General features: G+C 46.6%; 1 protein-coding gene across 9 annotated transcripts in view; it reads right to left on the bottom strand.

Annotated features, from left to right (window-relative positions):
* The window catches only part of LOC119174174 (solute carrier family 41 member 1), a 149,555-nt gene that overhangs the window by 46,985 nt on the left and 76,213 nt on the right, over positions 1-26,357 (bottom strand). For all 9 annotated transcript variants that reach the window (XR_012895448.1, XM_075896054.1, XM_075896050.1 and 6 more), the window contains one exon: positions 7,075-7,182. Coding sequence is in view for 8 of the 9 variants with exons in the window: in XM_075896054.1 (XP_075752169.1) it covers positions 7,075-7,182 (108 nt within the window). In the remaining variant the exon portion in view is untranslated. The remainder of the gene's footprint in view (positions 1-7,074; positions 7,183-26,357) is intronic.

The raw sequence follows: 26,357 nt of genomic DNA, 5'->3' as shown, positions 1-26,357 counted from the left end.
TCATTTGGAGTCGTGCTTCGATGGTCCGTGTGTGGCGTAGCTCAATGGTGCCAAACAGGTGGTGTCAATATAGTGCCACTTACAAAATAAAAGTTGTCCTAGCTGCAGAGTCATCGTCCAACCTTCAAGTGAGTGAGTGAGTGAGCAAACTTTATTTAACCAGCGGATTGAGGCGTGGGCTTAAGCCGCGCCAGGGGCGGTGGAGAGACCCTGTCTCTCAGCCGTCTCCCGTGCTCACTGGATGGCCCATATTTGATCTGTCCGATCTGAGCTGATCAGCGCGGCTCTCCACCGTGCCCCACGCTGTTCTGGGGAGACTGCATTGGCATCCTGTATCTGTGTGCATTCCCTTAACATACGCTCTAGGGTGGCGCGTCTCATGCTACATAGCTTATACGAGTCGTCTGGGTAGAGTTCGGGGTAGATGCGATTTAGGTGCTTCGAGTTGGGAAATGTTCTAGTTTGAAGTCGCCTCCAGTCAACCTCCTGAGATCTGTCTAATGTGGAGCTAGGTGGTGGAAATCTGCGCCTCGATATTTGGTAGAATTGGATAATGTCGCAGAACCTAAACATTCTGTCCCTCTCCCACCACTCATCTCCTCCTGGTACCTCATGTGAAGCTCCATCGCGAGTGCGGTAAGTGAGACCTCGTGCTACGTGGTGAGCTTCCTCGTTGAGGTTGGTAATAGGGGATGCACACGGGGTGTGGGCTGGGAACCATATAATATACATTTCTTCGAACTCCTCGGATGATATGAGGTTTACCTTGCGGAGGAGTATGTTAGTTTCCTCGCGAGATATTCTTCCTCGTGCATAGTTATGGATTGCCAACTGCGAGTCGCTAATGACATACCTACACTTTGGGGAAATTATGGCTTGTGCAATAGCCGCCTCTTCCGCGATTTCTGAATTATCCGAGCGTATGGAGCGAGCGTTTACGCATTTGCGGTCGGTGTTTATTACTGCTGCAACGTAGGATTTGTGACTAGGGTACTCCGCTGCGTCTACGAACAACGCCTCCTTGTCTCTGCCGTAGGCCTTAAGTAGAGTTCTAGCGCGGCTTTCTCTTTTGCCCTGATTAAGTTCGGGGTGCATGTTTTTGGGCAGATCGGGGACCTGGATCTTTTCCCTGATCACCTTTGGAACCGGCACTTTACTTCCTTGTTGCCTATGGTAATTTATCCCCAACTTGTCAAGGATACACCGTCCCGTGCACGTGCTGGCTAGTCTCTCCAACTGGGCAATCTGTTGCGCTTCTATCAGCTCCTCTAAAGTGTTATGTAAGCCCAGTTGAAACAGTTATTCGTTGCTGGTTCTATCTGGAAGGCCTAAAGCTTGTTTGTACGCCTTATATATGAGTGCGTTGATTTCGAGTTTTTCGGCTGTATACCAGTTTAGATATACCGCTACGTATATAATATGACTTATGGCGAATGAATAAATAAGCCTGATGATGTTAGCCTCTTTCATGCCCTGGTGTTTGTTTGTGACTCTCTTGATTAGCCGTATTACGTTGGTGACTTTGGTTACTAACCTCTAGACGGTTTCACCGTTTGTACCCTTAGACTCGATAATGAGTCCAAGGACTTTGATTTGTTGCACTATAGGAATAGTCCTGCCGCTTTTGGTGTGAATTTGGATCTCTTCGTAAGCACGGTCCCGGTTGTATCCCTTGGGTGGTCTGCCTTTAAGCGTGGGGCGATAGAGGAGGAGTTCGGATTTATCTGGCGAGCACTCGAGGCCAGTACCTTCAAGATAATCCTCAATAGTGGTGACGGCTTTCTGTAGTCTCTGCTCTATCTCTCCGTCACTGCCTTCACGTGCCCAGATGGTGATATCATCTGCATATATAGAATGATGTATTCCGTATATTGAGTTCAGCCGCGCAGGGAGTCCTATCATGATCAGATTAAACAGCATTGGCAATATGACCGAACCCTGGGGTGTACCAGCACTGCCCATAACCCTTTCCTCAGATCTCAGTTCTCCCATTACGAAGGATGCCGTTCTGTCTGTTATGAAATCCTTGACATAGTTATACGCTCTCGATCCTAAGCTTAATTGGCAGATCTGATGTAATATTGCCGTATGCGATGCTTTGTCGAAGGCTTTTTTAAGGTCTAATCCTAAGTTCGCCCGGGTATTGTTTTGTCTAGAATCTGCTGCTTAATTTGCAGCATGGCGTCTTGCGTGGAGAGCCATGTGCGGAACCCCAACATGGAATCTGCGTAGATTTCGTTCTCCTCAAGATAAGTGTTGATTCTGTATAGAAAAGCGTGTTCCATCAGCTTCCCAGCACAAGACGTTAGTGATATGGGGCGTAAATTCGATAGATCGGGGGGTTTCCCTGGCTTGGGGATGAGGATTACTTCAGCTTTTTTCCGCTGTTTCGGAATAGTACCCTCGGTCCAGCACTCGTTAATATATTGCGTGATGTTCTCTATGGCTTGGTCGTCAAGGTTCCGTAGTGTTCTGTTAGTGATCCCGTCTGGTCCCGGCGCAGATTTGGTGTTTAGCTTCTGTGGCGCAGCCCTGATTTCAGCCACAGTAAACTCCTCATCTAAGAACTGGTTCGGGCCTCCGGAATATGGTCCGTGCTCTACGACAGGCATGGCGGGAATGTACGTGTTGCTAGCCTCAGCGATAAAGTCCTCCTCACTGCCCTTATACCGGTGCACCAGTTTACGCAAGGTTTGCTTGTGTGCTGATTTGGTGTTATCTGGGTCTAGCAGGTGTTTGAGCATGCGCCATGCCTGACCAGCATTCGTTTGGCCATCAAGACTATTACAAACTTGGTCCCATTGCTGTTTGCTTAGCTGCTTACAATGCTCTTCGATCTGTTTGTTCAGCTTGGCTATGCACTTGTGCAAGGGCCTGTTGTGCCTCTGTCCCCGCCACCTATTCTGCAGTGATTGCTTGGCCTCCCACATGTGTGGGAGATGGCTATCAATCTGCTCTAGGGGTGGACTTGAAGTGATACTTCGCGTTGCCTCGCTGACGTCGTTATTGACATCTTTGATCCAATCTTCAATATTGCTGATAGGGTCTTGTTTTTTTTTCTCGTTTCTGACTTTCCGAAACTTATCCCAGTCAGTCCATCTAATCTGTCTCTGAATTTCTGCGGCAGCCATGGTTTCTATCCTGATTTCTAATATTCGATGATCACTAACAAAATCATCAAATGTGTTTTTTCCATTTAGCTGTCCCCGCGTTACGAACTAACGTTAAGTCTGGAGTGGTGTCTCTTGCAAGCCCAGTTCCCATACGCAAAGGGGAGTCGGGGTCGGTGATGAGAGTTAAGCCTGTTTCTTGAATATCCTGCCATAGCGTTTTTCCTTTGGCTCTTGTGTATCGGTATCCCCAAGCACTGTGTGGAGCGTTAAAGTCTCCACCTATGACGAGTGGATTGGGTCCCGCTATATCTATGGCCTTCTTAAAGAGAAGAAGGAAGCGTTGTCGTATGCGTGTGGGATTGCTGTACAAATTCAGAATAAATATGCTCGGAGATTTTTTTTCTTGTAGGGGCAAGTTGTACGAGTATATGATCAATTTCTGTGATGCGGGTGTCATGGCAGATTGCTACGAGTCCCTTCCTTACTAGAGTGGTTAGTGTTCTAATATCCCCTGTTGGGGGGCCCATCGCCTGATATCCCGGTAGCTTAGCTAAACCATGGGTTTCCTGCAAAAATTAGAACATCCGGTTTGGTACTGTCTCTAAGGTGTTGTTGCAGGACTGCTCTCTTCTCCTCATAGCTCCTGCGATTCCACTGCCAAATAATTAAGTCCCTTTTTCTGGGCTTCCCTATTTTGAGTTGGCTATCGAAGAGGGAGGAGGGTGAAAGGAGGCAGGCCTCATGAAATTAGTTGATATAACCGCTGATGTGGTGCCCTGAGATAAGTGTGAATTGCCTCAAGTGCTCATCAGAAGGTTGGTAGCTGAAAGTACTGGATTGATTGATTTGATTGATTTGTCGGGTTTAACGTCCCAAAACCACTATTTGATTATGAGAGACGCCGTAGTGGAGGGCTCCGGAAATTTTGACCACCTGGGGTTCTTTGCCGTGCACCCAAATCTGAGTACACGGGCCTACAACATTTCCGCCTCCATCGGAAATGCAGCCACCACAGCCGGGATTTGATCCCGCGACCTGCGGGTCAGCAGCTGAGTACCTTAGCCACTAGACCACCATGGCGGGGCAGGAAGTACCGGAGGTGTCCTAGGGTTGAGATTGGCTACGTTAGCTTCAAGTTTATCTAGTCTATTCATGATCATGGATATTGCAAGCGAGAGGTTGTTGGTTGCCTCTGCCTGTTCCTTAACTGCTTTCTGTATTTCGGACAATGTTTCATCAATGTTCGAGGTTTGCGCCGTAGATTTGTCATTAGACACCTGAGCTTTTCTTTTAAGAGGTGGCGGGGTACTGTCCTCGTCCATTCGGTTATCTGGCATTTCTTCGAGGCGCTTATGGGCCTCGGAACGCATTTGACTAGAAGTTCTATTTGTGCAGTTTTTAAGACTTTGAATTTTGCGAGTAAGCTGTGATATCAATTCCCTAAGCTCAGCGTTTTCTTTTTTCAGCTCCGCTATATCACTGACATTATGCGCAGTCTCCCCCGAAGACTCAGGGCGCGTCCCTTTAGCCACGTCTGACCAGCTCACCGTGAATGCCGGGTTCCCTTGATGGCCATTGCCACCCTTTGGCTTAGACCGGGATCTCGAACGGGATGTAGTGCGCCTTCTCGGTCCCGGAGACTTGGAGGTGTGGCCGCGGGGCGTTGCGCAGGACCAGGACCTTGATCTGGACCCAGGCGTTGCCCTCGTCCGGAATTTGGACCTTCCGCGTTTGGTTTGCTTGGTGGTAGAGGGGTAGTTCTCCTCGAGCGTCTCTTGAAGTTGTCAGAACCACTGGCGTTGTTTTACAATGTAGGGTGTCTTGAACTTGGCCTTGCAGAGTTTGTCAGCCGTGGGATGATCCTTGCCGCACAGCTGACATCGTGGCTGACAGTGGTGGTCCTCGCTCGAATGAGGCGTTCCACAACCCGCACATAGCTTGTCGTTTGGCCTCCAACACACGTCACTCCTGTGCCCAAGTCTGTTGCATTGTTTGCAAAAGTCAACTTGTTTCCTGTATAGTGAACAGCCTGTGAGCACTCCTCTGTACATAACGTGCGTCGGGACTCTGCTGCCGTCAAAAAGGACCATCACTGTCGTGGTGTTGCCAAGACATTTGGCTGCAATCGCCGTAGAATTTCGGGCTGTAATAATAGCTGCGGTGATGTCCCGTAGGGTTTCGTTCAAAGGAACTCCTTTGATTACACCTTTGGCAGTGAGTTCCGGGGCCGTCTCGTATGCTCCCACCTCATACAACTTGTCGTTAGCTTTGATGTGCTTGATGCCTTGGTACTTGTCTGCATGGTCTTGGTTTGGGGTGCTAACGACCAAGATGTTCTGAAAATTATTCGGGCAAATCGTGTCCGTCTCTCTTTTTTCATAAGGGATCTCGGCTGCTTCATACACAGCTTTGTCTAGCTCCGTTAAGCTGAGCTTAGATAGCTGCAGTCCTCCTCTTGGCCTTATAACTATCTTGTAGTCGCCTGTCGGCAGTCTTGGCATTTTGCTGGCTCTGGTTATCCGGGATATCAAATTTGCACCGCGCGTTCTAGGCGTTCAGGTAGGGCTAGGGCCACCCGAACGCCTAGAACGCATTCCTGGTTACCTTTCTTAGCACGTTTTCTGTTTCGAACTTCTGTCCAGCCGTTGCCTGTGTCATCTTCCCGTTGGGTGACGTCTTCGTCTTCCCGTTGGGTGGAGTCTTCATTCAGCTGCGATACCTCCATTATTGATGATTACGGCCTGTATGGCGCAAACGCCGAGGCCTGGCTATCGTGAGGCCGCCCCAGTCGACGTGGAGCGCTGGTCGTAGGAATAGTAGATGCTGCTTGGTGGGAGCTGGTTTTCGGTCGTAAAACCTCGAAAAATGATCACCCACCTTAGAATGTGGTCTCTTCGGACTCTCGGTGACGAAAAGAATCAGGTGGTATATAAATCCGAGCGGTGCCTGGCTGTATTCGCTGCGAAATCATTCTATGAGAACATAGCCGACGTGAAGAGCGTCCATTCACCTCGGTGACCGCAGCGCCTCCTTCAACCTTCAAGCCGGGTGGGACATTGGAGTAGATGAAAAAAAATTAGCGTCGCTGGAAGAGCTGCAGCGTGGGACGACATCCCAGGAACTTTGATAGTGCGCTTTTAAGAATAATGGCATATCCAATGCACTCGATGGCACTGAGGATTGCGCACTCTTTGAAGACAGAGACAAAGTCGGCGACGACGACTCGAGACGAGCACAGCATCAGCAAGTGTGGAATCTTTACGACGCAAAGAACTAAAAGCAGCGACAAAGAAACACACAAAACAAGAGTAGAGGCTGTGCGTCTTTCGAGTTATTTGCATCATGAACCAGCTGCTTTGTTTCTTTTTCGTGTTGAATAAATGTTTTCTCTTTGTGAATGCAGTCTTTGCAGTTTAATTCAACCTACAGTCGAGTTTTTTTTTTTTTTTTTTTTTTTTTTTCGGGCTTTGGACTTTTGGGGGTCGGCCTGGAATCGGGGTCGGCCAAGATTCGAGTAGACACATATATTCCTAGCACTATATTTATTGCAAGACTATTCTTCATTTACTTTATTATAATAAATATCTCGTAATATCAAAGTTTGTTATATCAAGGTTTGGACGTAATGTGTCTTACAAAGAAAAAACGAGCCCTAAAAATTTCCCTCTTTTTCATTCATAGCAACGGTCCCGTTCCGGCAGACTGGATGTCTTCAGGTAGTACACGAGGAATTATTGGTCAGCTGCCAGCTCGTAATAGATCTCTTGCTACGTGATGCTGACAGGCAAAAAAAAAAAAAAAAAAGTAATCCACCGTTGCAGCCATGGCAACTAGCGATGCTGACTAAATACTCCCAAGTTTGAAGTGCACATATATACCCTATAAAGTGTAGAGGGAGATGACCGCTGCTGTAGCTCCTCCAAGTTGCTTCTTTACAAGCAGTTGGCATCAATGTGCTCACCTGTGTCGAAAGGCGTGAGGCCAGAGTCATCTCCAGATTTCCCTTGAGCCCCAAAAGTGCCGGCACGAGGATGAACAGCTCAGACATCTTCTGGAACACCTTCCAGTGCTGCAAGCAAGAACGGCAATACTCTAAGCACCGAATTAACTAAAAAGATGTTTAGCGAAATAGACAGAGTTCAAGCAGATGGGTGACTGTGTGAAACTTTACAGTCATTTATTTCTTGATCATAGCTTCTCTATTAGAAACAATAGTGGAAGTCAAAGTTTGATATTTAAAATTTTGCACCATAACCCCTACGCATGCATGCAGCAGGACATCCTAAATTCTGAAGTCATTTGTTTTTTTTTTGTTTTTTTTTTTGAGATTTTGGAAATAACACTAAAATTTCCAGAAATTTGCCATGTTAAGTTCCCGAGTCCACTAACTCATTTTAAACAAAGATATATTTATGCAGGCCCTAGCAAACAGCATCAAATTTTATGTGCCATGACAATAATAACAATTCTTGTGGTTTAACACCCCAAAACCACCACATGATTATGAGAGGTGCCAAATAGGAGGAAAGCTTCGACTCCCTGGGGTTCTCAGGCATGCACCTAAATGTGAGTACGCACAAGCATTTTAGCCTCCACCAGAAATATCACAGAAGCAGCCATTATCTGGTCATCCCGTAAACACTGGGTCCGCAGTCGAGCACCACAACCACTACAACACAGTGGCCAGGGGTGCCAAAGCAAGTTGGAATGGAAAGTAGCAGGAGTCAGTATTTTCATCTCGCATATTTTTCTGGCTCGTGAACTGTCTTTTTGTGGCAAGAGCTGCATTTCTGGTACTATTGTACAACAGTAATTTATCAATATAAAAGAAGTCAATTTTCTCTTCAGCGTTTATTTGAAGGAACTTACGACTGGGCATGCTTTTTTTTTATTATTATTATTATTATTTAGAAATACTGAAGACCACCGCGTGGTCCACGCAGGAGGGGTTGTGCATTGACCGGAGAATCATCATAAACAAAGAACACATTGCAATCACAGTGAAAGAAATAACAAAATGAAAGACAAAGAGAAAATTGAAAATGCAAGAAAAAAAATCTCTAGTGCAGTCATGATACATAATACAGATTTTCCAGTTCATATACAATATCATTGGTATCAACAACAGTAGAGAGCAGAGAATTTCATTTAGACACAGTTCTAGGAAAAAAAGCTGTATTTATGCGATTTCGTTTTAGCGAAAATTCGGGCAGGTGCCCTACTCTGGGTGTGTCTAATCTTTCTAGCTGTGTGGGAATGTACACAATCAGGCATGGTTACTTTTGTACTTCCGGTAAAACAACTTTGAAAAATAATCAAAGCATTGACCTTCACTGACACACTAAGCATAAATTAGCTATAATTAGCATAAATAAGACATTCACATGAAAAATAATGAAAATGAGACAGTAAAGAGACTGACAGCTGAAGAATAGACGGTGGCTTTTTACGAACTTACAATGTCAACGCATAATCATCAGAAGTGTCATTATGAGTAAATAACATGAGAAAAGTGCTTGCATGTTCACTGTATGTAATAGCATGATTTTCTTCAGATAAAAGAAAGAAAAAGATGACAAAACAGCTAGAGACCATTCCACTCGGTGAAGGCCTGTGACTACAGGAATTGACGAGCACAAAATTTTCTTTGAAAGTTATCTAAGGAATGCGAAAGTTTTATTGCGAACGAAAGCCTTCCCTAGAGCACTCTTTAGCGGGAATCGAAATTCTGTCTTGTTCTTAGCACTTGTCAGCATTTTAGCATATTAAAAGGGCACTGACATTAAATTTAGAAATAAAGATGTGCCCTTCATTCGGCTGCTCACTATGCATAGGTCTTCTCTGCCAAATTTGAATAGAGTGTCATGTGGAAGATACTTTATTGCGATGGCAAACAGCGTACAAAAGTTCTACGAAAAACTGAGTGCCCTGCGACGTGAACACTAGTGTTGCATGTACAGTATGATACATTTCACACATACTATGCTGAGTGACGATGCCCTAGTAGTGATGAGAAGCATGATCTGCGTGTTAATGTAGAACCGACTGCCCTTGATGCCTCGAAATATTTTCACTCTTCATGTCTAATCTACATCACTCCGCTTTCATGATTTTATGAAACTTCAAGACGCAAACCACCAATAAAAATAAAGGCGGAAAAAAAAGAACATGATTCTACGTGTGCTCGTCAGTCAGCATGTCGAGGAACCGTTGTGATCAGCAGTCGTATCGTTAGAAACGCAGAAAAAGTGCAACGAGTTTGTTATTCTAGTACAGATACTGTACACGCCAACATTGCCACAAGCTATCAAAGTGGAGTAACGTACACGTAAACATCACCACTAACAAATAACATGCCGATATCGTTAATAGTAAATTTAAGTTTGTCCGCAGACTTCCTTGTGCTCGTGTAGTAGAGTTACTGCCGCCATAACCATGAAAGGCCGGGCAGGTGGGGACATCTGGAGGCACAAAAAAAAACCTGACAAGCACAGATTGGTTAGTGTAGAAAGCTAAGGTATTCTATTTCTCTGCTAGTGTGCATTTTCTATACCAATACTCCACAGACCCCTTCGCGTATACTACAATGCTGTGTACCCTAAACCTCTCAATATAGCTAACTGAGACACACGAGCAAAGATGGTAGAAGCATGCATCCCCGAGCACCTTGTTGTTCGTATACTTGGAACAGAGTCCATTTTGAAATGACTGTTTTGCAAAGGGTCGATCAAAGTAAAAATAATTTGCGATGTCACCGATCACAGTGATTCCAAGCTCCAAACTGTCATATTCAACACTAGTTGACACTCTTTACAGTGACGATAGCAATGCTGGTGACAAGGCATGACTGAATGTGTGCACCTAGCAGACGAAATATGCTAGTGGAGCAGCTGAGCCTCATCCTCATGTCACTCCTTTTCGAGGAAAAGTGGTCAGCTGGGGGGCTGCGGCGCGATCTGGAGTTGACCGCGAAAAAGCGCAGCTGACATTAAAAATAGTGGGCTTGCTGACCGTTTCGAATCGTGCTAGATACCAGTGATATAAATCAATAAAACAGATAAGTATTTGTCTCTCAGTTGCGGTTTCGGTCGCGAATCGCTCCTAGGGGGTTGATACTACTCAAGGATGCAAAAATCTTGACATGACTAAATTTGATGTCAGTGCTTCTTTAGACCACCGCTGAAGAGTGCACGGCAAAATGCACATGACTGTGTGACCTTTTAATGCTCATCAGCATCTTGAGGGACCCCTTAAAAAACATGTGACGAATGCATGTTTGGCTCGAAATCTTTGCAAGGCCAGAATTTCCCTGATGTGTGCAATTTTCCACGTTGGAAATACATCAATAAATGGAAGAAAACAGAAGCGGAGGGAGCGCGCTTTGTGTTGTTTTTTTCCACATCAAAAGGGTGGAAAGTGGATTGTCATGTTAAAAGTGAGCGGCAGCTGAAAATGATAATTGAGCAGCAATCAGAGCAGTTAGAAATTACTATATGCAAGGCTTATGATACTTCAGCCTTGCAGAAGGCTGAACTCTCACTGTGAGACTCACTTGGGCCACAGAATAAACCCAAATATTTCATTTTTTATGCACCCTTGCCAAAGAAACTTCCCTTCAACTTTTAGTGACCCTTAAGAGCTGCTCTTAATTAATGTCCCTATTAAGCTGGCGCAACCTGCTTCTATATGGCAAAAAAGCATAATAAGAATATCTGTAGTTTTCAGCCCGAAACCACGATAAGATTTTGAGAGACCCCATAGTGGAGGGCTCCAGAAATTTCAATATCCTCTTCTTTAATGTGCACTGACATCGCACGGCAGTGGCGTAGCCACGAGGAGAGGGTCAAACCCTTTCCCCCTGAAATTTTTCGTCCAAAACCCCTCCTCCTCACCCTCAATGCTTACCCACCATACTATTTTTTTTCTTTGCTTTGCGCTGACATGATTTAGAAACTAAGCACTGCTACTATCACAATATCATTCCTGGGCGCATTTACAATAAATAATGCCTGCATACAGAAAAATGTGTCATGGTGTTTATCAAGGCCTTGGCACTCTGTGAGATTTTAGGTGGGAGTCTCGGCCGCGGGTGTTTCAAGTTGGCTCATCGACGGGGTTAATGATTCAGCGGTGGTCATGCTTGTACCCGCCCAAACAAATCTCGTTGGAGTCAATCACTACGATAATTTTCAATAGGCAGAGGTTAGTTTTAATAGAAAAAACCACACACAGTTCCAAGGTCAGATAGGCTACATTAAAGCACATTACAGGGAGACTCTTTGTATGTGTGCTAAGATATACTCAGACCAGAGAACAACATTTCTATTTAACCTTCGCACGTTCTTAGCATGTAAATGCACACACGCACACACACATGCACGCGACAGAATATTTGGTTCACAACCTTATTTTGCTGGAATGCAAGTGTACAATATCTTTATACATAATTTTACTATGCCCTAACGGCTAAAGGCACTCTGAAGTGTTGTCTAGTGACGAAGGTGCAACACAGGCAAACGTGCATGACAATCACAGCCTTAGAATGGCCTACTAAAATACTCATCATGTAGCTTAGGCTGATAAAGAAAAAGATGGTGGTCATAAACCTAAAGCAGTGTAATGAGAAATGCAGTGCAGAAGCTGTAGTGAGGAAAAGCGTTAAAAATACGCGACAAGTCATTATATATATATATATATATATATATATATATATATATATATATATATATATATATATTGTGCTGGATGCATATTCTTCACAAGACCGTGCGCAGGGACTGAAAAGTCTTGACTTGAACAAAGACTCATCAAATATGCAGAGAAGCCTCGGTCTATAAAGAAAAAATGAAACGGGATGTAGACAACGACACCTTCGTCTTCAGAGCTCCTCTTCAAGACCAGCCATATACACGGCGAGGGGTACTGTCAACCGTCAACAGTCTGTTTGACCCGCTGGGGTTCGTGGCACCTGTAACGGTTCAGGAAAAGCCCCTGCTCCTTGACCTCGTGACGGAAGGTTACGACTGGGACAGGCCACTTCCGGATGCAAAGAAACAAAGTTGGGATGAATGGAAGAATTCTCTACAAGCACTTCATTGCCTACGTGTGCGGAGAACTTATGTACCGCACTCAACTTCTGAAGTCGCCACTAGAGAAATTCACGTGTTCTCAGATGCGTCCACGAGTGCCATCGCTGCGGTAGCATACCTACGCGTAATTGACAAGCAGGGAAACAAAGATGTCGGATTTGTCATGGGAAAGGCGAAACTCACGCCGAAACCAAACCACACAATTCCAAGGCAGGAGTTGTGTGCAGCGGTCCTTGCTGCAGAAATAGCCAATGCCATACTACGAGAGTTAGACTTCCAGCCGAGTTCTGTCACATTTTACACAGACAGCAAGGTAGTTCTAGGATACATACACAATGAAACGCGAAGATTCTATGTGTATGTAGCTAACCGAGCCCAGCGCATATGTGCCAGCACACGACCAGATCAGTGGAAGTACGTGTGTACGGAAGAAAATCCAGCAGACCACGCCACCAACCAACAGTGGCGTCAAACAAGCAGACACCAGACAGGGAGTGTGCCGTCCTCTCTCGAAGAGAGCGGCCAGGAGCCGTGTTTGCCTTTCAAGTGCCGCCAAAGGAAGTCGGGGGGACACTTAAGCCCCTAATGGGGGCTACTTCTACGTCTTGAAAATCCTTTTTCTTTTGTTATGGCCACTTTAAACGGGCGCCGCAAACGACCTTCAGAGCGTCGTTTGTCATCTTCTCCGTCGGCTCACGGAGAGAGTGAAAGCATTGGTCGTCGACGGAAGAAGAAATGCCAGGCGGCGGGCAGACCCACCTTACCAGCCCGAGCAACAGCACCGCTTTTTTACGGGGACTTACTGAGTGCTCGGGAATGTTTGTTAAAATGTGACCCCAATTCCTGTTAATTAAAGTTACTGTTGTTTAAATGTTCACAAGTGTTCGACCGTTAACTGGCTGGATAGCAGACGCTTTGACCAGTCAAATGCGAGCTGCGAGACCAGCATAGTAAAAAAGCGGTGCTGTTGCTCGGGCTGGTAGGGTGAGTCATTGCATCAAGTCCGAAAATTGAAATCTGTTCATGTGGATGACTTCTCGAAGGGCTTAAACATCGTGTGGAAACGGCTCGACGACACCTTCGGACGTCCTGAGGCAATTGAGCATGCGCTGCTGAGGAGGTTGGAGGAGTTCCCTAGAATATCGTACCGGGATAATGCCAAATTGCAAGAGCTCGGAGACCTCCTGCTGGAACTCGAAGCTGCCAAATCTGATCCCTACCTCGCCGGTCTTAACTATTTGGATAGCGCAAGAGGAGTAAACAAAATTGTTTCCAAGTTACCATCTGGACTTCAAGAAAATTGGATGTCAGTGTGGACTGAATACAAAAAATAGAACAACACTGCGTTCCCACCCTTTACGGTTTTTTCAAAGTTCGTTCAAGACCAGGCAAGCATGAGGAACGATCCTAGCTTTATCCTGCAAGCACCATATGTCTCGCCTTCGATCACACAGCGAAAAGAAGAAACGACCATCAAGACCCCGCTGCACAAGTCATCTGTGTCAGCAAAAAAAAACAAACGTAGATCACGCCTTCGAGGGGGTTCAGGAAACCCCTCCAAAGCAGCTACTTGAATCGAAGAGCTTCGAAAAATGGTGCCCGCATCACGAGAAGCCTCATCCTCTTTCAAGGTGTCGCGTTTTCCGTGAAAGAACACTGGAAGAGCGGATGACCTTTCTTAAAGCACACGGAATATGTCTACGATGTTGTTTATTCTCAAACCACACGCAGCCGAAATGCAGGGCGGACGTAAAATGCTACATATGCAGCAGCGGTTATCATGCGACAGCGCTTCACCCATCAACTACGTGCTCAGAGTCGCCGAAGCCTATTGAATGCGATAACAGCTCTGCTCAGAATTTGGATGAAAGAGTCACATCTACGCGTACCGAGGTGGCAAACCTGAAAAACTACAGATCGTGCGCTAAAATCTGCCTCGTGGATGTGACTCATCAATCTCAGCCTGACAAGTTATTAAGAGCATACGCGATACTCGATGAACAGAGTAATCGTTCATTGGTTCGGCCAGAACTTCTCGACGAGTTCAGTGTGGAGGGCACACCTACTCAGTACACATTACACACTTGTTCCGGCAGTACTGAGGTTGTTGGCAGGATCGCAGACGGCTTCCTTGTGAGGAATGTATCGGGTAATGTCAAGCTCTCCTTTCCGCCTGTTCTTGAGTGCGTTGAGATTCCGGACAACAGGGAATAAATTCCAACGCCAGACGCAGCACGGAACTACCCGCACTTGAAGGCCATTGCCGCTCACATTCCACCTCTCGAAGAGGCAAGAATACTGCTCTTCCTCGGTCGAGACGTTCTCAGAGCCCACAAAGTTCGCCAGACCATTAACGGGCCGCTTGACGCTCCTTATGCACAGAGGCTCGATCTCGGATGGGTCATTGTCGGAAACGTCTGCCTGGGTCGTACGCATAAAACAGGCACCATAAATGTGTTAAAAACACACATTCTGGGCAACGGAAGACCATCTCTTTTCACCCCATGTACAAAACATTTCATGGTGATGGAAGCGCCGGTTCTCTACACTGCAGATAGGCATCAGGTCAAGAATAATTTTTCATCAATAACAGCATCAGATGACACCTTGGCACCTAACCTGTTCGAGACAATGCGAGAAGACAACGAGCGTTCCCTGTCTATAGAAAACAGAGCCTTCCTCAATATCATGGATAGGGAATTATACAAAGACAGGTCAAACAACTGGGTTGCCCCTCTACCTTTCCGCTCACCAAGAAGACGGCTTCCGAATAACCGAGAACAGGCTCTCTCTCGCCTGTACTCGCTGCGACACACGTTGCGAAAAAACCCCGAGACAAAAGAGCGCTTCGTGCACTTCATGAAAGAACTGTTGTTCGTCAGGGGTCATGCAGAGGAAGCTCCAACACTTAACATCGACGAAGAGGGCTGGTACCTACCCATTTTCGGCGTTCACCATTTTCCAAAACCCGATCAAATCCACGTGGTGTATGACTCCAGCGCTCAGCACGAAGGAGTGTCTCTGAATGGTGTCCTTCTCACCGGACCCGACCTGACAAACAATCTTGTGGGAATACTGATACGCTTCCGGCAGGATTCAGTGGCGATAACTGCCGACATGGAGCAGATGTTTTACAACTTCGTCATTCGTGAAGATCATCAGAACTACCTAAGGTTCCTCTGGTTTAAGGACAATGACATCTCCCGAGAAATCATGGAGTGCCGAATGAAGGTGCACGTTTTCAGCAACAGTCCCTCACCCGCGGTCGCTACATATGGGCTTCGGCGAACTGCTCAAGAGGCTGCTCAACGATTCGGTGAAGATGCAAGGAGGTTTGTCGAGCGAGACTTCTACGTCGATGATGCACTCAAGTCTCTTTTGTGTGAGGAAGACGCCATCAGTCTGTAGCAGAGAACGCAAAAAATGCTTTCTATAGCTAACATAAGGCTGCACAAGATTGCCTCAAACAGGCAGAATGTGCTGAATGCATTTTCTCCCAAGACCGTGCGCAGGGACTGAAAAGTCTCGACTTAAACAAAGACGCATCAAATATGCAGAGAAGCATCGGTCTACTTTGGAATGTAGACAACGACGCCGTCTTCAGAGCTCCTCTTCAAGACCAGCCCTATACACAGCGAGGGGTGCTGTCGACCATCAGCAGTCTGTTTGAACCGCTGGGGTTCGTGGCACCTGTAACGGTTCAGGGAAAGCACCTGCTCCGTGACCTCGTGACGGAAGGTTATGACTGGGACACCCCAATTTTGGATGCAAAGTAACAAAGTTGGGATGAATGGAAGAATTCTCTACAAGCACTTCATTGCCTACGTGTGCGGAGAACTTATGTACCGCACTCAACTTCTGAAGCCGCCACTAGAGAAATTCACGTGTTCTCAGATGTGTCCACGAGTGCCATCGCCGCGGTAGCGTACCTACGGGTAATCGACAAGCAGGGAAACAAAGACGTCGGATTTGTCATAGGAAAGGCAAAGCTCGCGCCGAAACCAGACCACACAATTCCAAGGCTGGAGTTGTGTGCATCAGTCCTTGCTGCAGAAATGGCCGATGCCATACTACGAGAGTTAGACTTCCAGCAGAGTTCTGTCAAATTTTACACAGACAGCAAGGTAGTTCTGGGATACATACACAATGAAATGCGAAGATTCTATGTATATGTAGCTAACCGAGTTCAGCGCATATGTGCCAGCACACGACCAGATCAGTGGAAGTACGTGTGTACGGAATAATACGACGGCACAGAGTCCGAAAGCTCAAGTGAACTGCAACGCATGACTGCAACCTGGAGGCGGAAACCCTCCTGCGCATTATCCTCGGTAGTCGTCAGGTTGAACTGGGTGGTGGAAGGGAGATCGGAGAGCGTCCGGCCGAAGGCAGCTATGAGCTTGGAGCTCCACTCCACCCAAGACTGCTGCTTGAAGCCTTCATACCGGTGCCACGCCGCTGCACCTTCCCGAAGACGGTCTACAGCCACGGCCCATTTCACAAGGGACGCCGTCCACGCGTCCTTGGCTATGAATTCTGCCGTCAGCGCAAGCTATATATATATATATATATATAGATATTAAGGAAGGAAGTGTATATTAAAGGGCTCGTTTTTCCGTGTTTTACACAATATTAATGAGATCTAATAAACATTAATGCCAAGGAAATTATAGGGGAAGATATTAGACTGAATTGTAATGTAAATATGAAGAAAGAAAAGTGGATGAAAAGATAACTTGCCATGGGCAGGATCTAATACGATATATATACATACATACATACGTACGTATATATATACATATATATATACATACATACATATATATATATATTGATTCGCTTCATCTGTTCATTTCTTTAATTTGACATGACTAGAAGGGCACACCAAGCAAGAAATGCACACAATGGAGAAACATGGATGAGCATGTTATTGTGTAAAATTACGAGCAATACACATAAGTAGCCATAATTTTTTTACAAGAAATGAAAGAGACTCTGTGCAAGCAATGTTTCACACAGCAAACAGACACATTACATTGCCGAGTACTGTTGATTATCTTTTTCAATTGACACGAAGATTATCTTGGGCAATACGTCTCGTATTATGTTCCATGTGTTACCCAAAATATGTGAAAATTGCCACATGCAAATTTCAATTGTTGCATTGCCATTCGCACTTTCCGTATCTGCGAACCACGTCGGCAAGTGAAAGGTGCAACCAAAAAAAGCAGAGAGCAGGCAACGGGAGAGAACGGAATCACTCTGCCATGCTGGCAAAGTGATTTTCAGCAATATTGTTACGGGGAAAACAACTTTACTATACAAAACACAGAATAAACTCGGTGGTGAACAAGATGGCACCCAGCTGGCACGCAGAGTCTGTTCACATCGTCTCCCTCCCTGTTCTCTTCGTTATTCTCGTTCGCCTGTAACATAATTTCCCCGGCAGCTGGAGCACGACCCGGTGCTAATCAGGAGGCACTGGAGTGATATAGCTTGTGTCGCGTAACATGTACTATGACAGTGTGAGGGTGAATGATGGCAGGGTCCGTAGGGGTGATTTCGTAGGCGATGTCAGTTACTTGGCGTAAGATATGGTAGGGACCTGAAGAGCATGGGAGTAACTTCTTTGATAGTCCAAGGCGGCGCGAGGAAGAACAAAGCACAACGAGATTTCCGGGTGTGAAGTGGACATCACGATGACGGGGGTCCTATACTCTTTTCTGATTGTCCTGGGAGTCCAGTAGTCATCGTCGAGTAACTTGGCGTGCCGTTTGGGCCTTCATTATTGTATCGCGAGCATACTCACACTTGTCATTCAGTCTGGTCAGCAGGAACGCTTCGAAAGGTAGCTCAGAGTCACGGCCGAACAACGAAAAAAAAAGAGAAACCTGCGTTGTCGTGTCTAGAGGAATTGTACGCGAATGTTACAAACGGTAATGTAGTGTCCCAGTCGCGGTGATCACTGGAGACATACATGGAGAGCATGTCGGTGAGAGTGCGATTGAGGCGCTCCGTTAGACCATTTGTTCGTGGATGGTAAACAGTCGAAATCTTGTGTTTAGTGGCGAAGGAGCGGAGGAGGTCATTAACCACTTTGCAAAGAAAGTAGCTGCCTCGGTCGGTAAGGAGTTGCCTAGAGGCGCCGTGGTGTAAAATGACGTCCTCCAAAAGAAAATCGGCCACATCAGTTGCACAGCTGGTTGGAAGGGCCCGTGTGATCGGGTATCGGGTAGCATAATCAGTTGCTACGGCAACCCACCGATTACCTGAAGTTGACGTAAGAAAAGGGCAAAGCAGGTCGACCCCAACACGATAGAATGGGTCTCGTGGGATGTCCAGTGGCTGAAGACATCCGGCAGGAGGGGCATTTGGTTTTTTCCGTCGTTGACAAGGGTAGCAGGTTGCAACAAAACGGCAGGCGTGGCGGTACATGCCAGGCCAGAAGAAGCACCGGCGAACTCTTTCGTAGAACCATGACATGCCGAGGTGACTGGCTATCGGTGCACCATGAAGCTGGGCGAGAACAGTGTGACCCAATTTAAGGGGAACGACGAGTAGTCTTTCGGGGCCGTCAGGACACATATTGCAACGGTACAATATACCATCACGTAATTCAAACATTCGAAAAAAAGGGTCAGGCCTCACCGATGTTAGCCTTCGGATAATACCGTCCAAGAAAGTATCCCGTCGCTGCTCAATTCCAATGTCGTGAAATGCGGATAGAGAGGAAACGTTGGCAGGAAGGATGGTTGTAGAGGAGTCGCTGTCTGGAGGGTCGACAGGATATCGGGACAAGCAGTGAGCATCTTGATGCAAGCGGCCTGTTTTGTATAGGACTGAGTAGTAAAATTCTTGAAGGCACAGCGCACAACAGCCAAGACGGACTGAAGGGTGTTTCAGGGACGAAAGCCAGCACAAGGCGTGGTGATCAGTGATAACTGTGAATGGCAGGCCGTACAAATAAGGACTAATTTTTCCTACTGCCCAAACAAGTGCCAAACATTCTCGTTTAGTTATTGAATGTTTTCTCTCAGCAGGCGAAATAAGGCGGCTGGCCTAAGCAACAACACAGTCTCGTCCTTGTTGTTTCTGGGCCAGGACTGGACCGATGCCCTAGCTACTTGCCTTGGTACGAACTTCTCTTAGAGCCGAGACGTCAAAGTGAGCGAGGATAAAAGGAGAAGTAAGTAGCCACACTAGATTTCGGAACTCATCTGCTTGTTCAGGGCCCCACATGAAGCCAGCGTCTTTTTTCAGGAGTTTAGTGAGAGGGCGTGCGACGTCACCGAAGTTTTTAACAAAGCGGCGGAAGTAAGAACAGAGGCCAAAGAAACTGTGAGCTTGGTACAGGTTGGTAAAGGGAAATCTTTTACAGCCCGTATTTTATTTTGATCAGGGCGAACCCCTACAGAACCAACGAGATGTCCGAGGACAGAAATTTCACGACGGCCGAAGTGGCACTTTGCCCAATTGAGTTGCAGTCTCGCCGTAGGAAAGACAGATAAGATTTTCTATAGCCTTTCAAGGTGCGTCGAAAAATAAGGATAAAAAACGATGACGTCGTCCCGAGAGCACAGGCAGACCACTTGAAGCTGTACAACATGGCGTCCATCATACGCCCGAACGTTGGGGGTGCATTGCGTAAACCGAATGGCATCACTATAATGTGGTAAAAGCAGTCGGGAGTGATAAATGCCGTCTTCTCACGGTACATGTCATCAACGGAAATTTGCCAGTACCCTGAGCAAAGGTAAATGCAAGAAAAATATTTTGCGTCGTGAAGGCAAACCAAGGCATTGTCTACGCGTGGCAAAGAGTAGACGTCCTTCTTCGTGATCTAGTTTAAATGCCGATAATCGACGCAATATCTCCAGCTGTTGTCCTTCTTCTTGACAAGTACAACAGGGGACGCCCACGGACTGCAGGAAGGCTCGATGATATTCCGAAAAAGCATTTTGTCGACCTCCTGTTAGATGATGCACCGCTCAGCATGAGAGACGCGGTAGGGTCTCCGATGAATGGGACTCGTATCGCCTGTATCAATTCGGTGCTTAGCAATGGACGTCTGGCCGAGGGGGCGGTCGCCAAGGTCGAAGATGTCCCAAAAAGATGCGATGGAACGCAGGTCGTTTGCTTGTTCTTTTTGCAAGTCCGGTGCAATCATCTTGGTTAACAAACTGTGGTCATATGGAGGAGTAGGCGAAGTTCTCTCTGCACTCAGGATGCTGTCATAACATAGAGTGAAAATAGGGCACTCTGTCGCTGGCATGATTTCGATGAGAGATATACCACGAGGGAGGACTTGTGTACATAGGCCAAAATTCACTAATGATAGGCAGGATGCGTTGGCCGTTATAGTGACAATGGTGTGAAGAAACGCAACATTGTGCGAAAGCAGTACGTCAACGTTCGGGAACACAATATAAACACCATCTAGGACAGGTAGAACAGGAGAGATGCCTATGTAAGCAACTGTTCGTTGAGGGAGACGAAGGTGTTCTGTGGAACAGAGCCAACTTGGAGGGCAACTTGGAGGACAAACAACAGTAGGTAGAGTGAGTTGCAAACAGTTGACTTACATCCTTACAGCTGGACGAAAAGTAGCGCATAGAGATTTTACCAAAACCGTCTGTTTTACTACCTGCTACAGTCGTGCAGAGGGTGCTCTATTGGTGACCCGCAGGTCGCGGGATCGAAACCCTGTCGTATTTGCGATGTAGGCTAAAATGCTTGAGGCCTGTGGGCTTCGATTTGGGTGCACGTCAAATACCAAAGTGGTAAAATTCCCGAAATGCCAAATGACGGCGTCTCTCATAATCATATCGTGGTTTTGGGATCTTAAACCCCACCAATCGATCACTAACAACTATGTTTTCACAGCGGTTCAAAATATCTCAATCCAAGAATACCTTCAGTTAACTTTCTTTCTTGATTTTTAGCAGGCGCCTATGGTTGATATTACACACACATTTAGCTGAAGCCATCTACGTTCTCGGTAAAAAAAAAACAGAGAGAATGTCTGCCAGGCAGACTTGTATTTCACAGCGGATGTTCAGAAGAGCGATGCCAACCAATCTTTCATTTGTGGTTGTAGCTCTCAGGAACATTTTCAGGTGTCTCAGCGATGAAAAAGAGCATTTCGCTTCAGCTGTTCTCACGGGCAGAGTTGCCAGAATCTTTAGAAGGCGGTGCACGTTTGGGAAGAATACCTCTGTGGAATTGGCAACCGCTTGCATAGTAGTTAGACATGCCCAGCGTTTCTCGCTTCTCTTGCTTCCATTTCGCAGCCCATACTGCTAACTCCCCTTGCAATGCCTAAGTTGAGATAATGTTTGAGTACACGTCAGCAAAGTTCTCGGCAGTGGGAAGAGTGGCAGATTCTGGAATCTTCAGTGGCAGAAAAAAAAATAGCATCTTCTAGGTGTGCCGATGCCTTTTAAAGCGCTCATTGAATTGACCTATAGTCCAGAAAAGGCCGGAAATACTGAAAGCCTAAAGTGCTCTTCAACGCTAGCCACTGGCAAGTAATTACTTCGATGAAGCTGCCTACCTGTGACAAGCGGCATCCTCATTTTTGCCAGTTGTCAAATGTGCACAGGAAGCAGTGTCACCTTTCAGGAAATAGTCATCAAACGTTATACAGTACAATGTTACGGCGCGACCGTCAAGTCTCACAGAATGGTGCTGATCGACACCGGACACGAACTACCCAGCAATACGAGTAGCCAGCTTAATTCAAGGGGGTGACTTTGCATTGCTAGGAAGCAACCTGCTCAGCAAAGATCGGGCAGTGACCCTGAATTCACCAGCAGACATGCGGGCTGGTAAGGTTCCGCCCTAAACACTAGCGCTCGTTTCTCACCTGGCGGAAAGATTCGCGGGTATATATTTCCTCCACTTCCTTTCAGGTGCCGGTAAGGTCGCGCTCGCCCAGTATCTTACTCTTCGTGGGCCAATACGGCAGGCTGGTAGTTTCTGTTGCGTTGTGATGAAATACCACAAACGTGGTTGAACGCGAATGAGCTGATGGCAGCAGTGAAATTTCCGCAACTCGCATCAGAATGCCCGAAACAGAGAGCAGACCATTATGGACGGTGCACAGTATAGCCTAAGTATTTCGTGTTGATTGATTGATTGATATGAGGGGTTTAACGTCCCAAAACCACTACATGATTATGAGAGACGCCATAGTGGAGGGCTCCGGAAATTTCGACCACCTGGGGTTCTTTAACCTGCACCCAAATCTGAGCACATGGGCCTACAACATTTCCGCCTCAATCAGAAATGCAAGTAATTTCGTGTTGCATGAGCTGGCAGTTTTCGTCGGAGTTCACGCATTCTGAGATATGGATTAAGGTGCACTATACTCTGAACAACTCTGGAGTTCATTCCTTCATCACTGTTAAATTGATCACTGAAGATTTTGTATGGTTCGAGACTGCTCCAGTTCACGCCGACGTGAGTGCTGGAAACATGAACACACGTACTATGCTGCGCAGTGAAATATTCTGTACAGCTCTGAATCTGTTAAAGTAGAGGAAAATATCGGCTGCGCGCTTGCAAACAACGGAAGACACCTTGCCACAACGCTATCGCTTCGGGGCAGCTAGTGACAAAAGCTACCAAAAAAAAAGAGAATATTCCACCTTTTTTGTGTGTGTATTTAAGTTTTTTAGCGCATATGCACAGTGAAGAAGCTAGTTTTATGTGACTAGGTATAGCTTGGTCGCACGTGCACTTTCGATTGCGACCAAATGAACATTTATCATCAATGATTTCCTTGCCTTCGCAGATTGCATGATAAAACCTCTACGATCGGAGTAATGCATTACTATCAAAAGTCACAGTGCAACTAAAGGTCTGCCCGAAAAACAATGTATGCGAAACAGTCTTGCCAACGTGCAGCATATCTTATAATAAAAAAAAAACTACTTATTGCGTATCTCAAGCATGCTTGGATGCGTGAAGAGAAGTAAAAAACGTTGACTAAAAGCTATACCACTGCGTCAGGGCTGCTTGACATATAGAGCTTAACATAAAAATCATTCCCTTAGACACTACAAGCCACGTCGCTAACTGTCTGCCACATTTAAAATGTTTTTGGTTGATTATGCCTCTTTGATCGGTCCAAAAAGAGTGCGAGCAAGTGTCTGAAGTTGCCAGGATCACCTGGACGCCAAATTCACCCCTGTGGGTCCACATATACGCATTTTATCCGGGCTTTTGTGTTTGCGTCACGTTGGCGGCAAGCTAGGCCTCGCGCCTAGTGGGCTTAGCTCGGCAAGGCGTATACCCACCCTTTGTGCCAGGCGCGAATGGCGTCTACTACCGACGAAATGGACAACTCGGCAGAGGATCTACAAGCAACGCTGGGTGCTTCATCCAGATCTGATGAACAAGAGATCGCAGCATACGAAGACGCAGGTTTTGCCGCGAACAACACGGGTTGTAAAGTGATGAGCAGCCCGAAAATGAAGAAAGAACGCACCGAAACAACTGCGAAACTTGTATAGCAAGGGAACCATCCAAGCAGCGGACGGGTGAGCTTCTCTCGAATGCCTCCTAACATCATGAATCGTGTGATCAGAGCCTCACGCATGCCATCTTTACCGGAAGACAACATCAAGATAGTATTTTGCCCGAAGGGTGGCTTGAACATACAAAAGGTCGGACCTATCTAGGTGAGCAAAGCCCTTGTAGCAAATCTGTGTTCAGTTCAGACCACGGAGGACATTATTTGTTCCAACATTATGCAGAATATAATGGTGGCGAGCACGCCGTTTAGAAAAAATGCAGATAAGTACGCGAGCGTAGGGGCTATTCAAATAGCCGGGAAAAAGTACGAAGTCAGCGCTTACGAAGCTGCCCCAAGTGACACTTGCAAGGGGGTAATTCGACACATTGACACTGCTGACTACCATGAGACGATTGAAAGAAACATCGTGAACACTCGCAACCCCTTGGCACTGGCGGCGAAAAGAATCAAGAACTCAGGATCAGTGATCGTTGTGTTTGATGGACTTCATGTCCCGAACTTTGTCAGATATGGACCCACTTTGGTACCCTGCTCCTTATATCGCAGACATGTGGACATATGGTACGTATGCGGGAAACTCGGCCATCGAGCGGACGTTTGCCCTGACCCGGGCTCCACCGAATGCCGAGGCTGTGGAATTTCTAACACAACATCATTGCATGTGTTCAATCCGCAATGCAAGCTGTGTGGTGGCTTGCACATGACAGCGGACAAGATGTGCTCGAAACGCTATCTCGTCCCGTATGTAGTGCGCGCACGATGACAACAAGCGCGATTGGAGCAACAAGGTCAGGCAGAGCTGGAGGAAAACAAACAACAGACAGAGCGAGTTCGATCTGTGTCGAAGACGTCGACACGCAGTCACTCCCGCTCTTGATCGCGAAGTCACACACCTGCGAGAGCATCGACCACAAGCAGGAGTCGCTCAGTATCACAGGTGCATTTCGCGGGAAAGAACAATGGAGGAGGCGGCACATGGGCTGATAAAGTCAGAGGTGCCCCGACGACTATGCTGAAGGAAAACAGTGAAATCAGCAACACTGATAAAGAACGGATAGCTATGTTAGAACAGGAGTTAAGACAGCTTAAAGTGGCCAAGCTAATCCACGAGCTATCCGAAGCCCGTCAAGCAAACAGCAGTACGCCAAAGAGCGCTGCCAAACAACCAACGGATATCGAAACTCCCCATGCACTTGAGATAGCGAGACAAGGGAAACGCTGCGAAGAATCCCCCGTTTCAAAGAAGCGAGCTGTAACACAACCGCGAAAGGTCGTGTGATCAGACATCAAGGACGCCATGAGCGAGAATATGAGACTGATAAACGAGAGCATGATGCAAATGAATGAGAAAATGGACATGTGCAACACGCAAGTTCAAAAAATGGAAATGTATATGAACGACACGGTAGTACCAGCCATGGAGACGATGAAGTCACAGCACAGAGGCGTGCACGGTCCTCTGCAAGTCGCTTTTACTGCAAGTGAAAGAGGCTATGATGGTCAACATGGCAGTGAAAAATAAGACATGAAATTACCGCATCTGGCAATGAAACTGCAGGGGGATCGCCTCAAAAAAGGCAGTCCTCCTGCAGATGGTAAAATCAAAAACCGAGAAACCACACGTAATTTTACTGCAAGAAACACTCACAATGGAACTTACCCTTATGGGTTATAAGGCTGAAACCCACAGAAACGAGCAAGGCAGAGGCGTCCTTATTCTGATTGGCAAAAAGACCCCGTACATTTGCCATGAAATCCGTCACACAGCCTGCTATCTAGAACACGTCACGATCGAGATTATTCCTAACGACCACGTAGGGAACAAGTAAACCATCTTTCTCACTAATTTGTACAGCAGCCCTAAGGACACAAGGCCAGGGTTCAGAAGCATGCTCGGCAAGATGGCGAGCATCGCAAAAGATAATCCCCTAATTGTAGGTGGCGATTTTAACGCCCCACACCAGGCATGGGGCTACGCATACTCCTCTAGCAAAGGTGAACGTCTTCACATGACCGCGTCCGATCTAGAACTCACTCTCATCACAGACCCGGAAACTAACTAGGTGTGGTACTTCCACATGCCGCGACACTACACCGGACCTCACTTTCGTTTGGGGCATTGAGAAATGCGGCTGGTGTAACTTTGGCATAGACCTTGGCAGCGATCACTACATTCTCCGAATTTATGCAGAACTCCGTGGAAAGAAGCAAAGGGAGTACAAAGTAATTGATTGGGACAAATTTCGCAAAATACGGACGCAGTCATCAAACTTATCCTGAGAAATTACAAAGCACACGATAGCAAGCTGGACTGAACAGCTTAAAGCCAACATCGCAGTCTCAGAACGAACGATTACCACGAACGTTAAGGTGGAGAGAATGGACAGCCCGCTAGCGAACCTTCTGAAGCCAAACACTCCATGTTAGCCAGGTGGAAGGGTCAATGACTCAATTGAAGACTGCGAAAAAAGCTCGGCGAGCTCAACAAAACCATTGAAGAATATTGCATGATTCTTTCCCCACAGCAGTGGGACGAAGTTTGCAACACCCTTAATGGGCAAATACGAAAAGGTAGTGGATGGAGGCTCACAAAACACCTCCTCGATGAAAATGGCA

The sequence above is a fragment of the Rhipicephalus microplus genome, chromosome 5 (genome assembly GCF_043290135.1).
Source record: "Rhipicephalus microplus isolate Deutch F79 chromosome 5, USDA_Rmic, whole genome shotgun sequence".
NCBI lineage: Eukaryota > Metazoa > Arthropoda > Arachnida > Ixodida > Ixodidae > Rhipicephalus > Rhipicephalus microplus.
This window is presented reverse-complemented; position numbering and strand designations above follow the sequence as displayed.